At 41.5% G+C, this 14311-nt stretch overlaps 1 protein-coding gene across 4 annotated transcripts in view; it reads right to left on the bottom strand.

Annotated features, from left to right (window-relative positions):
- Positions 1-14311, bottom strand: part of gpp (grappa) — a 53809-nt gene that overhangs the window by 15068 nt on the left and 24430 nt on the right. For all 4 annotated transcript variants that reach the window (XR_010518737.1, XR_010518738.1, XR_010518739.1 and 1 more), the window contains exons 2-6: positions 12800-13211; positions 3377-7236; positions 1138-1778; positions 924-1073; positions 625-861 (exon numbers count right to left, since the gene is read on the bottom strand). Coding sequence is in view for 1 of the 4 variants with exons in the window: in XM_065236639.1 (XP_065092711.1) it covers positions 625-861; positions 924-1073; positions 1138-1778; positions 3377-7236; positions 12800-13066 (5155 nt within the window). In the remaining 3 variants the exon portion in view is untranslated. The remainder of the gene's footprint in view (positions 1-624; positions 862-923; positions 1074-1137; positions 1779-3376; positions 7237-12799; positions 13212-14311) is intronic.

Genomic DNA, 14311 nt, shown 5'->3' with positions numbered 1-14311 from the left:
TTAAAAAATCCCAACAAAATTCAAGACTCTCAACTGTTCAAATGTCAGATTCATTTCATTATTGCAACTGCTTTGACATGGCATGATTGGTTTGCAGTGATTGATGTGTAGACCCGTCCATTACAAGAAACTCTTGCGACGTCAAGTGCATATATTAAGCAACATCAAACCAATCTTGTTAAAGCGTCACACCAATCGGTAAATACCTGCTTGATCGCCAAAATAACATTTTAAAAACAAGTTTAGTGGAAATCGCTTTGGTTATGGATAAATTCGTCGTTTGCAAAGCATCCTTTTTCGTATAAAAGAGAAAGTTTATTAGCAATTAGTGCAAACAATAATTGTTTACCGACAAGAGGAAAAGGTGTTGAAGCTTTCGAATGAATGTGGTTTTAGGTTTTGGAATAAAACGTAGGGAACTACTCGGTTAGACAACACGAAAAAGCATGTGCGGGATGAATGCTAGCGACAAGATAGGTGACACAGAGGAAACGTACGTATAATGAATCTATGCTAAATTAATCTTGAAGTGACAAGAGACACTATTCAACGGGTTATCACATGTAGTAAAACATACAGAACATTAGACAGCGGGATATGGCAAAATTAAATAGAAAGACATACCGTCAACGTCGTTCCTGCCATGACGCAACAGATGCTGCCGATCGTCAACGGCGGAGAGTGAGTTGATTTCGGGACTCATAAGCGGTCCCATTCCTCGTGATGGACCTGAATTGCTTCGACCTACATGCAGTAGGTCGGAATTGATCATGGCGTCCGAGCAATCGGTGTACAACATCTTCGGAGGCCTAGGAGGATTCTCTATGATCGGCGATGTACGCTTCATTCCGGTTGAATATTCTACAATTCGAAGGGCAGATTAATGAGACTTCATTACTTAATCACTGAAAGATTTAACTTACTCTCGGTTTTGACGTGGGGTGTTTGTACTAATTGTATGGTATTGTTGCTGCTGCCAGATCCGGTATGGTCTGTCCGTCGGTGCCGTTCGACATCTTCTTCTTTGCTGTTCAACTGTGCAATCACTCGAGCTCGTAACGATGCAGCCAAGCCTATGGATAATACAAAGTTTAGACCTAAACTTTTATTCATAAGTGTTTTGAAATTCATGCAAACCTTCCAAAGGTGGACTACCGTTCATTCGATCATCCACTACGTGGGAAGCTACCGGTTCTCGGCGAGGGTGTGACTGTTCAATCGCTCCAACCGCATGACTGCGGTGATACAAATCACCCATGGCACGCATACCGCTACCAGTTTGATGATGGGAAGTAGGTGGATGATGATGAGGACCAACCGACTGGGATTCCTGCCTATGCAGTTGATGTTGTTGTTGCTGCTGTTGATGTCGTTTATGTTCATCGATAAAGTACGAATCTAGGTGCGGCTTTATGTCAGCTCGCGGAAGAGCCATATAAGTTGATTCAGATGCAGGACGTTCCGAAGGCTGGTAGGACGGCTTATCTCCCCTTGTTGGTGGATACACGACGGATGAGTGCGGCGTTGCACCTTGTTGTGGGTATTGCTGCGAAGACACAGGATGTACTCGGCTGTCGACTTGCTGAACAGGTCCACCACGAGGTGATATGACCGTCGACGAGGCAGACGATGAGGACGATGATGGCTTCTTGTGATTATAGGTAGCCACCTGGGCTAGTGTGGCCAAATTGCTTTGACCATGTATATGTACGGGCGATTTGTCCATTTCTCTGCTGTTTGGCCGAGAAATGGGACTGTAGGATGATGATGGTTGGGCACTGTGAAAAAAGATTTGATTCATTACAGAATGATAAGCTTATATTTCCAAGAATCTTGACTATCCCGACTATGTTCCGTAAGGTTGAAATTTGGTTAATTCTATGAATCTCGAAGCCTCTGATTCTTGAAAATTTGACTGATTTCCGAAGTCTTGAGCCTTTTTGCAAATCTTGGAATTTTGAAAATTGTCTAAAAAAAGGTTGGTATGTTTGAAAATGTATGCAAGCTCAAGACTTACAAACATTTTCAAAGGATATCGAACATTTGGTCTTGTTGTTTCAGAGTAGTTAGCCAAGAACTCCTGCACAAAGCTATCTCGCATGAACAGGAAATCAATTTCTGGAATCATGAAAATTTGTCCAAGTCTTAGAAGCCTAATTTTTATCTCATGTTTCGGAAGTTTGATTACTCTTCCAAGTCCCGTATTTTTTTTCGGATACTTCAAAATCCAGCTAAAAGCAGAAATTGCAAATTCTCGTAATCATGTTATTTTTCAAGACCTGTATTTTTTTTACAAATTCACGAAATCCTCGAATCTTAAAAATTTGATAATGTACGGAAATATTAGGCTAATATATTTGTATTCTAACTGCCAAAACCTTTTTTAAAGCACTGGATGCAAGCAAATGTGACCCGTAAGTTCAGGATGCATGAACATGTATGTCCGGGATCAAGACAATTTTTGTAAGCCATAAGGGACATGCATTTTATTAAGTAAGATTTTTCTTTGTAATTTGCTACACCAGCCCCTTAGTAAGTTAGCTTACATCGAACATTAATATGTTCTGTATTCTTCATAAATGCGTTAGGTATCTATTTCTGATATTCTTTTACTCCCTTGTAAGAAAAAGTAAGAAAGTTTCGCTATAAATCTTGCGTAATATGTGGATTATCCCTAAAATGTTTTCCAAATTCTTGAATCTTGAAAGTATGGTTAGGTCTCACGCTCCAGAATCTAGAATATTTTTCTTAGTCCCATAAGCTTAAGAATTTTGCTTAATTTCGATAGTTCTTGATATTTTTCTCAAGCTCCGAATGTTTTACATTTTTTTTTCTAGTTCTGGTTATTTGAAAATTTGGTAGATCTTTTTTCCTTTATTTAGGTTAGGTTAGGTTATCTTTATTAGCGAGACTTTTAGCCAGAGGCTGGTTCATCTCTTCTTTCCTTTATTTAACGTTGGTCTCTGTTCCGCAATCTAGTGCCAATCACCGACGGACATCTATTGCCATCAATTGACGGCAATCGAATGTGTAGGAAGGCAGCTTCCACCCCTGCGTAGGATATCGCACCCATTCAACACACATGAGCTGGGACCACCGCAACGGCTTTACTTCCCTTCCGAAGGAAGACGTGACCAGAGATTTTTATGCCTCAGAAAAATCCCACCGACCTCGACTGGAATTGAACCCATATCCATTGGGGTGAGAAAGCAGCCACGCTTACCACTACACCATCGGTGCCGGCAAAAATTTGGTTTAGTATTTTGAAGAAAAAAAAATCTGATTTCAGGGCAAAATCGTAACCTTTATTTTGGACTGATAGCTCAAAATACCTGTCTGACGGAAGATCAAATTCTTATTCTAGCTCAAAACTCACCTGCCATTGAGAGCGGCTTCTTCCAGAACTCGAATGCTGACGCGCTCCGGTCGCTGAACGTTGGTATTGATAACGGTATGCCCTGCAGGCAATGCTGCTGCAGCCGCTGCCACTGCCGCCGATGTGCTCATGTTGACCGCTGCGTTGATGATCGATTGGTTGGAAATTTCCAACGTTCGTTCGATTTCTCCATTCACCAAATCACCGATGGTCTTTACGGTGCTGGTCGACGGCGGTATCGGATGTGTCAGTTTCTCTTGAGAAAGGTGTCGTCGCAGTGCCATTTTTGCCGGCGATACCTGGGTGTAATCCGGTTGCGAGGATGACGATCCCGGCCGAGAGTTGTTACCTCCGGGCAGCTGTTGTTGTTGCAAAGGTGCTTGTTGAGGTTGCTGCTGTTGTTGTTGCAGCGTTTGAGGGTTTGTGGGTACACCAACGTAGCGCACGTTTACCCCAGCAGGATGATATTCGCCATCCAGTGAAGTAGCTGACGAGCTTCGTGTATGGCTCTGAGCCATGGGAGGTTCGATCGGATTGCGATGATCATAGCGGAATTGCTCGGGCGTTTTGAATTCCATTTTACCGTCCAATGCGCCACGCAGTGGCAGTAGTTGAACATGAGGGTTTTGTGGATCCACAACTGTGGAATGGGATTGGCCACTGTGAGATCCGTAATGCATGACCATTTGAGATTGTCGGAGTTCGCGTTCTCGTTCTCTTTCCCGTTCTTGCTGTTGTAGTATCTGCTGATGCGTACTGTTGGCCCCTGGTGAATGGTGGTTGATTGGCATTGATTTCTGATAGTACTTGGAACTCGGTGATATTTTCGTACTTTGGCTAGTGCCGTGTCCTTTATACGGCGAAATTGGGGCCGATGTTATGGTAGTGGTGGCATTTAGATGGTGCGTAGATGTCACAGTGTTCATCATAGCAGGATACTGACTTGGCGGCTGGGAAGATGATGGGCCACCGCTAGACGGATGAGGTAGATGGTGTTGATTGCCACTACTACTTCGGGACGTCGTATCGTGTAAAGAACTGTGCATCGTATTCGGTGGTGGTTGAGCACCAGCTGCAAGGTATACCGTTTTTCCGTACGGCGATGATTTGCTTGGTGATACATGTTCTCCGTGACTGAGAAGTATCGGTTGTGGCAAGTCTCGCAAGTGATGTTGCGTTGAGACTTGGTGCGGTGGAGGTTGCTGCTGTTGTAGCGGTCCTCCAGTGCTGAGCGTCTTCGGAGGTGCTTGAAGAACTGAGGTGATGATACTTTTCAATCGATCTTCGAAATTCACCACCTTGTGCGAATCTTGCAGTTTTGCGCGCGATTCGACTTTGACACTTGTTGTATTACCTCCTGCCGGTGCTCCTACCATTTCTCCAGCAGCGGTTGGACCAGGTACATAAGTTTTAAGTATGTTTACGTTGGCAGTAGTATTTGCGCTATTGTTGCCACGATGGTGCGATTTACTTAGGGTCGAAGGAGCGGGCATCAACGCAGCATCACCTGGATGGGGATGATGGGGATGCTGAAGCGCCAATTGTGATTGTTGTTGATACTGTTGTTGTTGAAGGTGGTGATTTTTACTATCCCGGTCTTTCTGATGCTTACTGGCGCTGTTTGCTAGTAACTTTCCGGCTTCAATCTGCCTTCCGGTTTCCAGTATCTTTTGTGCCAGTATTTCTGGGTTGTTTTCCTCTATCTTTCCAATGTCGGGGATTTCTGGCCATTCTTGAGATCTGGTTCGATTTTCGCGGGACTTTCTCTGAGATCTAGAAGATCCAGAGCTGTGCTTTGATGAAGGCGGTTGAGTAACATGAACAGTGACGGACGTCGATTGAGATTGCGACTGCGTTGAATGATGAACATCGCGTCGCAGCTCTTCCCCACGCTGGTGAGGTTGTTCTCGAGAAAGAACTTGCTCACGATGCTGTTGGTGATGTGATGATTGCTGTAGCGACTGATCTCCTCGTTGGTGTGTAACGATGGTTGCTTGTACTGCTGCGGCTGCCCTCCGCTCGTCGGCTATCTTTTCTATTACGTTCAGCTCGTTCTCCATACTAGACACCTGAGCGTAGAGCTTTTTCCTTTGAGAAAGTGTGTTGGCAATTTCTTTGAGTACCAATTCGTGCGATGTTTTAGGTGTTATCTCTACCTCTTCCGTTTTGATATATTTATCGGCTATCCTCTGGACGTGCTGCATCACCAATCGTTTCTGCTCTTGTTCGATTGAGGTAACTTGGTTCTGCAGTTTGGCTGCCATCACTTGTAGTTCTTTGTGTCGACCGACGATTTCCTTCGCTTTGCAAAGCAGATCATTTTGGCTGGTTGTGCTGATTCCTAGTTCATTCATCCGAGCCTTCAGAAGGGCAACACTGTCATCTATCAGAACTTTGATCTGTTTCTCCAGCTGACCGGCACGGTTCAACAGACGTTGATTGCGTTCTTTTTCCCGGTCGATTTGGTGTTGAACATTGTCTTTGTACGATGATTTCCGCATTGCTTCAATAGCTTTTATAAACTGAGTTTTGTACAAATCTAGCAATATTTGCAAACCGTAAGGCGTCTCGGAAGGAGCTTCCGGAATATTCAGCTCGTTGTGTTGCATATCTCCTGCCAAAGAGGTAAGCAGTTGATCTACACAACCTGCAGCTGGAGGCAGACGCTTACCGATAGCTTGGTCAGATGTACTCAATAAGGTTTCACTGTGCAAGAGATCGAGACCGTTGATTTTAAGGGCCCGTCTTTGGCGACCTTTCTTTACCCGTCCTCTTCGCTTTGTTACAGCAGCCTGTGCTTCTTTTGCCGCTTGTTGAGCTGCCTGTACAGCAGGATCTTTCTTGGCCGCTGTCTTCGTTCTGGTGATCTTTTTACGCTTTTTCGATGCTGTCGGAATTCGTCCATTCCGCAATACAGGTGAATTATTGTTTTCCTCCTCCGATTGACTACTTTTCTCTTTCCCACTGCACCAATCCGACCACGGTTTTCTGCTCGCTGGACCAGCAGCTTCCACGTCACTATCAGAGCTAGTGTCGTCATTTGTCACCGCTTTCTCGCATTTATCTTTCTTAGCCCGAGTTGCTCTAGTATTTGTACTTCCGCCAGCTTGATTATCATTCTCGTTTCCCTTTGTCTTGAGGCGTTGGAAATACCTTTCCAATTTGGTACGATCAATAATGTGCAAATAGTAGGAAACAGGCTTGCCAGTCCACGAAACAGACCCCTTCAGAGGAGTCATTTCGCTCACATGCATAATGGTTCCTATGTCGCTGAGATTACGGTCTGTTATTCGGAAATTCAACGGACAGAAGCTTTTGGACGATACTATCCTGGCACCATCTCTCAAATCAGCGAATCGTTCTTTCAGCTGATGGTCAACATTCGGTCCGAAAGCGAAATTGTTCACGAAAACGATCGTCGCAGACATAATCTTTTCCCGATGTTCGTCCGCTAGAAAATCTCCCTTGATGAGTTCATAGTCCCCATACTTTTTGCCAAACCACCGCATCCACAGTTTGAAGGTGGCAGTCATCCCTTCAGCATACCGCGAAGGAACATCAGCTTTCTCTACTCCATAGCAGATTTTCACTGGCGTCGACGCTGCCATCTGAAGCACAACCTGCCCAACTCCGGAGCCCAGATCAACGAATACATCGTCTCCGGTGATTTTGATTTCGTCAATCATCTGACAAATCAAGTCGAACGACGTTTCACCGTACACTTCCGGTGAGAACGGTTCATATTGGTTTAGTTTTTCCGGTTCAACAACTGCCTGATTGTAGACCTGCTGAATGATGTGCCGTAGAAGCCCACGGGAGGGATACGTGAATCTCTGGTTCGAAAGGGAGGTGCCTTTTTCCTAAAATGTAAAGAGAAACAAATTATTAGAGATAGATGCATTTAGTAAACTTGTGTAGATGTTAATAATTCATTGAAAGTTTCTATGTAAATCCGAGAAAAACAATTAGGGGAAAGAAAGTTTTTTTTTGCCGAGATGGGCACCACCGAGCAGCTCGGCATTTTATTTTGCTGGATCTCAGTGAAAAACTTGCCGAGATTCAGCTAACAAACATAAATTTTGCTGAATCTCGGCAAATTTTTCACTGAGATCCAACAAAAAAATGCCGAGCTGCTCGGTAGTGCCCTTATCGCCAAAAAAAAATTATGTATGTAAGAACATCATCACTAATGATACTATGTTCAGTGATTTTTTTTTATTGGGTATCATGCTGGAGCTGCGTGACAGCTTAGTTTTCAAGACTTGACCCATTTGAATAAATTTAGCTTCTATCTTTGACAATACAGCAGAAGGACTAGCCTATGTTAGGAGCTTGAATACTGGATTCCGTGTGTATTGTTTCAAGATAGTTATGGAAAAAATGCTGTGACGTGTGCGCGTAGTTAAAACCGCGTAGTAAACCGATTGAATAAGTAAATCCGTTTCGAACTAAATTATGTAAGTTACGAAAACCGCGCGAGTTCCGGAAGCCGTGCGCGACTCCACTATAAAGCATGAATTTAAGACCGCCCGCCCACCAACAGCAATATGCAAAAACTAGCCAAGGGGAGGGCTCTAGCGATGTAGTTCCCAATTAAACCTATATCCAATGGCATAACACAGTTCAACAACTTTGTACATTGAAACAAATGAGATAATCCACTACATTCCCTATTAGTGAAAATTCCATAAGCTGTGGGTTATACGCGGTTCCTTATTCACGCTCCCTATTAACCGGGAATAAGAGTTCCTGACTGTAATTTCCATATCCTTTTAATAAAAATAGTATCCTGGAAGTGTTGCAAGACTATCCAGCAAATTATAAACCAGCAGAGTTAGAGTTTAAATTTTTAGTTGAATAAAAGTGGGCGGCATTACAAACATCACTCGAATCAGTGCGCAAAATTATATGCACCGTTCACAATTATTTTGCGAGGCAAATTTTGAAATTTTGGTGCTGATTGTAACAAATCTTATATTTTTTAATGAAAAATCTATCAATGATACATTTGACCGAAGCATTTCTCTTCTTCCCAAGTTTCTGAAGAGGGAAAGGCTTTACTCTCGAGTTAAGTGCGCGGAATAACCCACCTTCACGGTAGACGAAAGTGTTGCATAGCTGTGAAAGTGAAGATATTGATTCATTGAGTAAAATTTTCCCGGTGGTGCCATTGAATCCCGGAGTTTTCCTGGTGATAACAAATTCGTGGGTTTTTTTTTCGGAATTCCCGGTGGGTGGCCATCTTGAACTGTACCTGAAAATTCATTATAAAAAGACCTGGAATCCTCTTAACAATGATCATGGAATTTTCCACAGAACTTTTTAACAATGCTACTCTGATCACTCATCATTGACTTTGAGTACTAGTCAAAACTCTCTTAGAGTGCTTCTTCCCAACACTTATTTGGATTTTTTTCTCTGATGTCTCTTGATGTTATCCCTAAAATTCATTCTAAAATCTTCTCCCAATTTCTTTAATTTTTTTAAATTCTCTTTTTAATTGCAGCACAGGAAGACGTGAATCTGTTGGAACTATGATTATGTAATTATGATTAAACGAACGATCAGCCGCGACCTTTTCCAATGTCCATGAAACTTTGCTCAATTCAAACGTAACTTTTCAGAAGGCATAAACTGTTGGGAGAAGCACCATCGGCGCTTGGCACGGCGTAAGAATGTCAGACGACATAATGGGCAAGTTGGATCGACCAGGTGGAAGGCGACCTGCATAGTCTTCGCAGACAGCGTGGCTGGTGAGTTGAATGGAGACTAATTTTGTTACAACAAAGGGCATCCAGACCTTAACCTAAATGGTAAGGTAGATAAGGTAAGGTAAGTAACTTTTCAAAAGGACGTATCTTATTTCGTTTTCGATTTTGCAGTGTAGCTACACCAGAACTGCACCGATGTACACCAAAATTATTCAGGGTGTACATATCTGGTGCACGTTTGTTTACAAACATATGATGTGGTCCTGTCAATGAATCGCGCTTGTGGTGGTGTTTGTGCTACACTGAACAAACGAAAAAAAAAACATAAAATTTCACATAAAATCAGAAATGGATTAACAATTTCCAGATTGTATAATTAAATTCTAGTTAGAGAACTTCCATTCAGAACGTTTTTCCTAAAACTAATATATTGTTTGTAAACCCCCAATCCTTAAGGGGGTATTCCCAATCTTTTGCCTTTTTTCGGCCTGTTTTTCAATTAATTTTTTCAAGGAAAATGAATAGTAATGCGCCTAACTCTTTGGGATTCTTGTTTATTGAACATTAAAGTTAACAAATAATTTTTTTTCGACACAAAATGGCGGCAAACAGACCCCTGTTCGCCGCAAACGCCTGGACGGGCGAAGACTTTTCTCTGGATCGGCTTCATCTGAAACAGATTTCGTGATGAAATTAATAATCTGCATAAGATTCTCTGGAGCTTCTCCCGTTGGCAGCAAAAAATCTTACAAATTAACAAAATGGCGGCCATATGAAAAAACAGGCGATTTTTAGCCCGCTTTTTTGCAGCTTTAAGGTGCTTCAAACAATGTTAAATGTTAATATTTTTGGCTGAAAGTGGGAGAAGCTCCAAAGAATTTAAAACGGAACAAAATGCGCAAAGATTCAAGTCAATATCTCTTATAGTTTCTGAGAAAAATCTTCGCCCGATAAAAAAATGTGGTTTCGAGAAAAACGCGTTTAAAGTTTTGACTTTAGTTAAAACCATTTTGGGGGTTCTTACCATTAGTCAGCTATGCCTGGACACCGAATACGCTGATCGGAAAACGGCTTGGGGGGGATGAAAGTATATAGTCTAAAGTACAAAAAAACGTGAAAAAAAAAATTTGATTTTTTGAAGAAAAAGATCGGGAATACCCCCTTAAGTACATAATGGATCGCCCCTTAACGGCTTTGCTAGTTTTGTTCGATCTTGAAGTTAGGTACAGTCATAAGTCGAGCCTTATGAAATTCTTAAGTCTATTTGCCTCAGTGTATGGGCCGTGTAATTCCCCCCCCCATAAACTGTCTACGTAGTTTATGGTCAGCCCCTAACCGGAATGTAGTTTGAGTCAAAATTATAGAAAAATAGTCGGCCAAATTATGAATATTTTTTTTCCCAAAAGCTTCACAAGGGAAAATATCAATTCTTCAATACCGTCTTTTGACACTTTTTTGGTGTTAGTAAACTTTAACCTGTCCTTATAAAATAAAAAAGTAGATAACAATAGGATGTGGTACATCCAATAGGGATACCTTTATGGTGTGTAATGTGAAGCATATGAACGACCAAGAATGATTTTGAAAATGTTCGCCATATAGCCGTCAAACCGCAGTCAGAAATGTAAACAGAGGAACTACGTTGGACACGTGATAAATATTCTTATGTTTTGCTAATTAAATGGACAAAATCAATCAACATCATAAACTCCATAAAAAAAAATGTATAAAACTCACAGTCAGATCAGTCGAGTTACTGGTTTGAGAGAACTTAAAAAAAAACTCATGAATTTTTGGTATGATGGAGATTTAGTATATCAACTCTCTTTCATTTACCTGAATCACATTGCTATAAACCATTTTCACATGGAATATCCTCACTATCCGGTATGAAGAATGCTTGTCGACTCCCGAGAGGAGGTTGTGAATGTTTTTACAAGTTTCAACAATTTTTTTTTCTGTTCGTTTATTTGGCAGGCTCGAATGTTATAAAAATAACTTAGCGGAGCCGAGTAACATAGAATACCAATTTTGGTACTCAAAATACAAAAAAAAAAAATATATATACAAACATATTTTATCATATGATTTTTCTTGGTGGCGATCGAAGCGGCGACAAAGCGGTCTTCTCCCGTGCACGCAACTTCTTTCTTTCCCGAATTTGTTCCTCATTTTCATTGAACCCGAATCGTGATCGCTGCTGCTGCTTCTGAACATCGTTTCCCGTTGCATGCTCTCCGCTACTCTCGTCGGTCGTCGGGGTCGTCACGTCCATTTCGTTTTCTTCATTCAACATCTCGAACCCCGTGTCCGTTTCCTGATCGCTAATGACAAACGACGCACCTTCCACCATTACACCAGCATACGAACTGCTGCTGTTTTGTTTTCTTTCACTTTGCTTTCCTTTTTCCTTCAGTTGCTTCTCCGGTTCCTTCCGAGCCTTCCGCTTGGGACAGGAAAGCTTCCGGTGTCCGTCCGCCTTGCACAGAAAACATTTATCTTTGTTGCCATCATAAAAAATATTTCCTTTGCGATTGAAGAAATGTAATGACGTGGGGATTTCCTTCTTCACATCCATATATACACCGCGTATCCCTGTATATACCTCAAAACACAGATCAGTTGGAAATTTCTCCCGGATGATGCGTTTAATTTTCCCATATTTCCCCAGCACTTTATCCAGCTCGTTGTCGGGTACCTCTGGTGGCAAGTCATACACACGCACATATTGAATGAATTCACCAGCATGCGACATGCGTACCTTTGCCGTCGTTCCATTCGCATAGTGGAAGATTAAATCCTCCGAATTGAATGTCAGAGCATGGAGCATCGCTTCCTCTGATTTGAACTTCATGAAGACTCCCCTTTCCTCACCAATGCGATAAACAGCTTCCATTTCAGCCGGATCCGCGTCGAGTGCTTTGGCGAAATTTACGTTTGGTTTAGCATCACAATGACTGAAGCTAAACTTGATGGTATTTTTTACTTCACACATCTTGCACCGTAGCAATAAAAGGCACCGAACTGCTAGCAACGAACAAAGAGCAACTATATAATAGCAAGTCTCGAAAACAGGCTATCGCGTGGTTCACAACGAAATAAAAAATCGACTGCTGCTGTAGACAGCTGTGGGACAACTGAAGTTTCAACAATGATTTTGGGTAAATTTTTTGAGAAGTTACACTTTTGATAAAACTCGTCGCTAAACTTGTTCACATAATTCTGAGAATCGCTTAATGATATTATATGATCTAGTATACTGCGATTTCAGTAGAAAGTTGTGGATAAATTTCGAATCTTTAATCTACTTCATTTTGTTCAACAAATTTGATGTGTCCAAAGTAGCCCCCCGAATCAAAAGTAGTTCCTCGCGAATGTACTTTGTTTTTTTTTAATTTATTACAGTAAATTTAACAGTCTTGGGTCATTCGTGAGATTTGAACACTTAACTTTGACGTGAGAGGTATGGATGTTAACCACTACACCGGGGTCCCTTAATACAAAAAAAAAATACCATAAACGAATGATTACCCAATTACCCAAATGATAGAACTATTCTACAAATGGTTTGGATGATACCCAGAACACGTCGTTAATTAAAATAACCATTACAATTTTATTGGGGTCGTCCGTCCCTTTTGTTTACATTTCTTATAAATAACGTAAGAATCATGGTAAGAAAATGGTATGGTATATAACATTTAACACTTACCAGTGCGGACACGCTATCGATTGCTTTGTTGAAACGATCGCACAAATTCTTCATAGCGTCGTAGTCTCCGGTGTCGATATCGTTCAGGTTGATTTCCTCTATGGCGGATTTGATTTCCGGCATGTCCTCGCACACCCAGCGAACATTCTCGATCAGCTCGATGCCATTATCGTGCCCTCCGCCGATCGAGAAAGGCCAATTGTATAGAAACGGTTCCGCTCCAGCCGGAGACTGCAGCTTAAGCTCTTTGTAGTTTGGGGTTGCCATATTCTTTTTTTTAAACTTTGCTTTGCTACACTTTTAAACACTTAAGCATTAAGCACTACACTATCTTTCCTCCGTCACTGTTGTAGATCTTTCTCTCTTTTATCTCGAAGGCAACCTATTCCCAGATATTAGTAACATTGTGAATCTGCAAAGAGAAAGAAAAATGTAATTTATTAGAATGGTAGTGTAGAACATCGAAAAGAATAGAAAATAAGGTATGAAAAACCACAACAATCCTAATGTTATGCTTTGACTTGCTGTTTGAGACGGTCAACAACCTTGATTTGCTAGCTGAGCTACTAACTAGAGACGACCTGGCTGCAACCGTCTATCGTTGCCAATGTTTGGATTGTGGCGTGTTTCTATATATTCCATATCTCCATTGCTCCCAGTCAGTCGTCAGAGATGGAGGGTCGTATTTACACCATTGCATGTCGCGTGTGCTTTGCGTCCCAAAAAAGCACGTGTTCTATGCCCTGTTATAGATATTATTGCCATCGTTGCAAGCGACTGGAAATCACGTGGCTATCTAAATAGAATTTAAGTCGGCCCAAAATAACAATTTTCCCGTTTGGGTGTCATGTCATAGACAAACATACGATTGAAATTCAGTTCGCGTCCATCATTGATAAATGTGATGTGCGTAAGAATGTCGTGACGGCTTGAAAGACTACGGTTTTATACATCAAGCAGTCTATAGGCAGTGTTCTGAAAAACTCAAAAACTCAAATCTTATAAGGGAGTTTTTATTCGCGTATGAATTTTCCCTTGCAAAATTCAACTGCGCAAACTTCACCGATGAGATTTCAGGTTAAAAAATTCATTGCTTTATATTCTGGCGTAATTAACGTTTGAGCGGTTTTTATGAGTTTCAAACTGGAATTATTTTTTGGCGTTATGAGTGTGAGTGCATAAAAATACCTGAGAATCTTAAGCGTGAGATGTGGTGTGATGTAAATGTAATATGACACGCACTAAGGAGGGGAGTGTAAGATTTTGTGACAAACAATTCATTAGTTATAGGAAAAACGTGACCAATGGGGGAAGGGGGGCTACATTTTTCCCCAATTTAGAATTAATGCATGGCCCCTTAGTTGGCCAGATTCGCACACGAGTTTATTCTCTCTTAATGAATGAGATTTGAGAATGATTTTCCGAACACTGATTCTAGGTACTTTTAGTTGGTGCATGACATTATTAGTATTTTTTCGAGAGTTTACTAACTGCATTCTTAATAGGTTATTA

This window comes from Ochlerotatus camptorhynchus, unplaced genomic scaffold, assembly GCF_037179485.1.
Source record: "Ochlerotatus camptorhynchus isolate MF236.1 unplaced genomic scaffold, CSIRO-AGI_Acam_v1.1 ptg000558l, whole genome shotgun sequence".
NCBI lineage: Eukaryota > Metazoa > Arthropoda > Insecta > Diptera > Culicidae > Ochlerotatus > Ochlerotatus camptorhynchus.
This window is presented reverse-complemented; position numbering and strand designations above follow the sequence as displayed.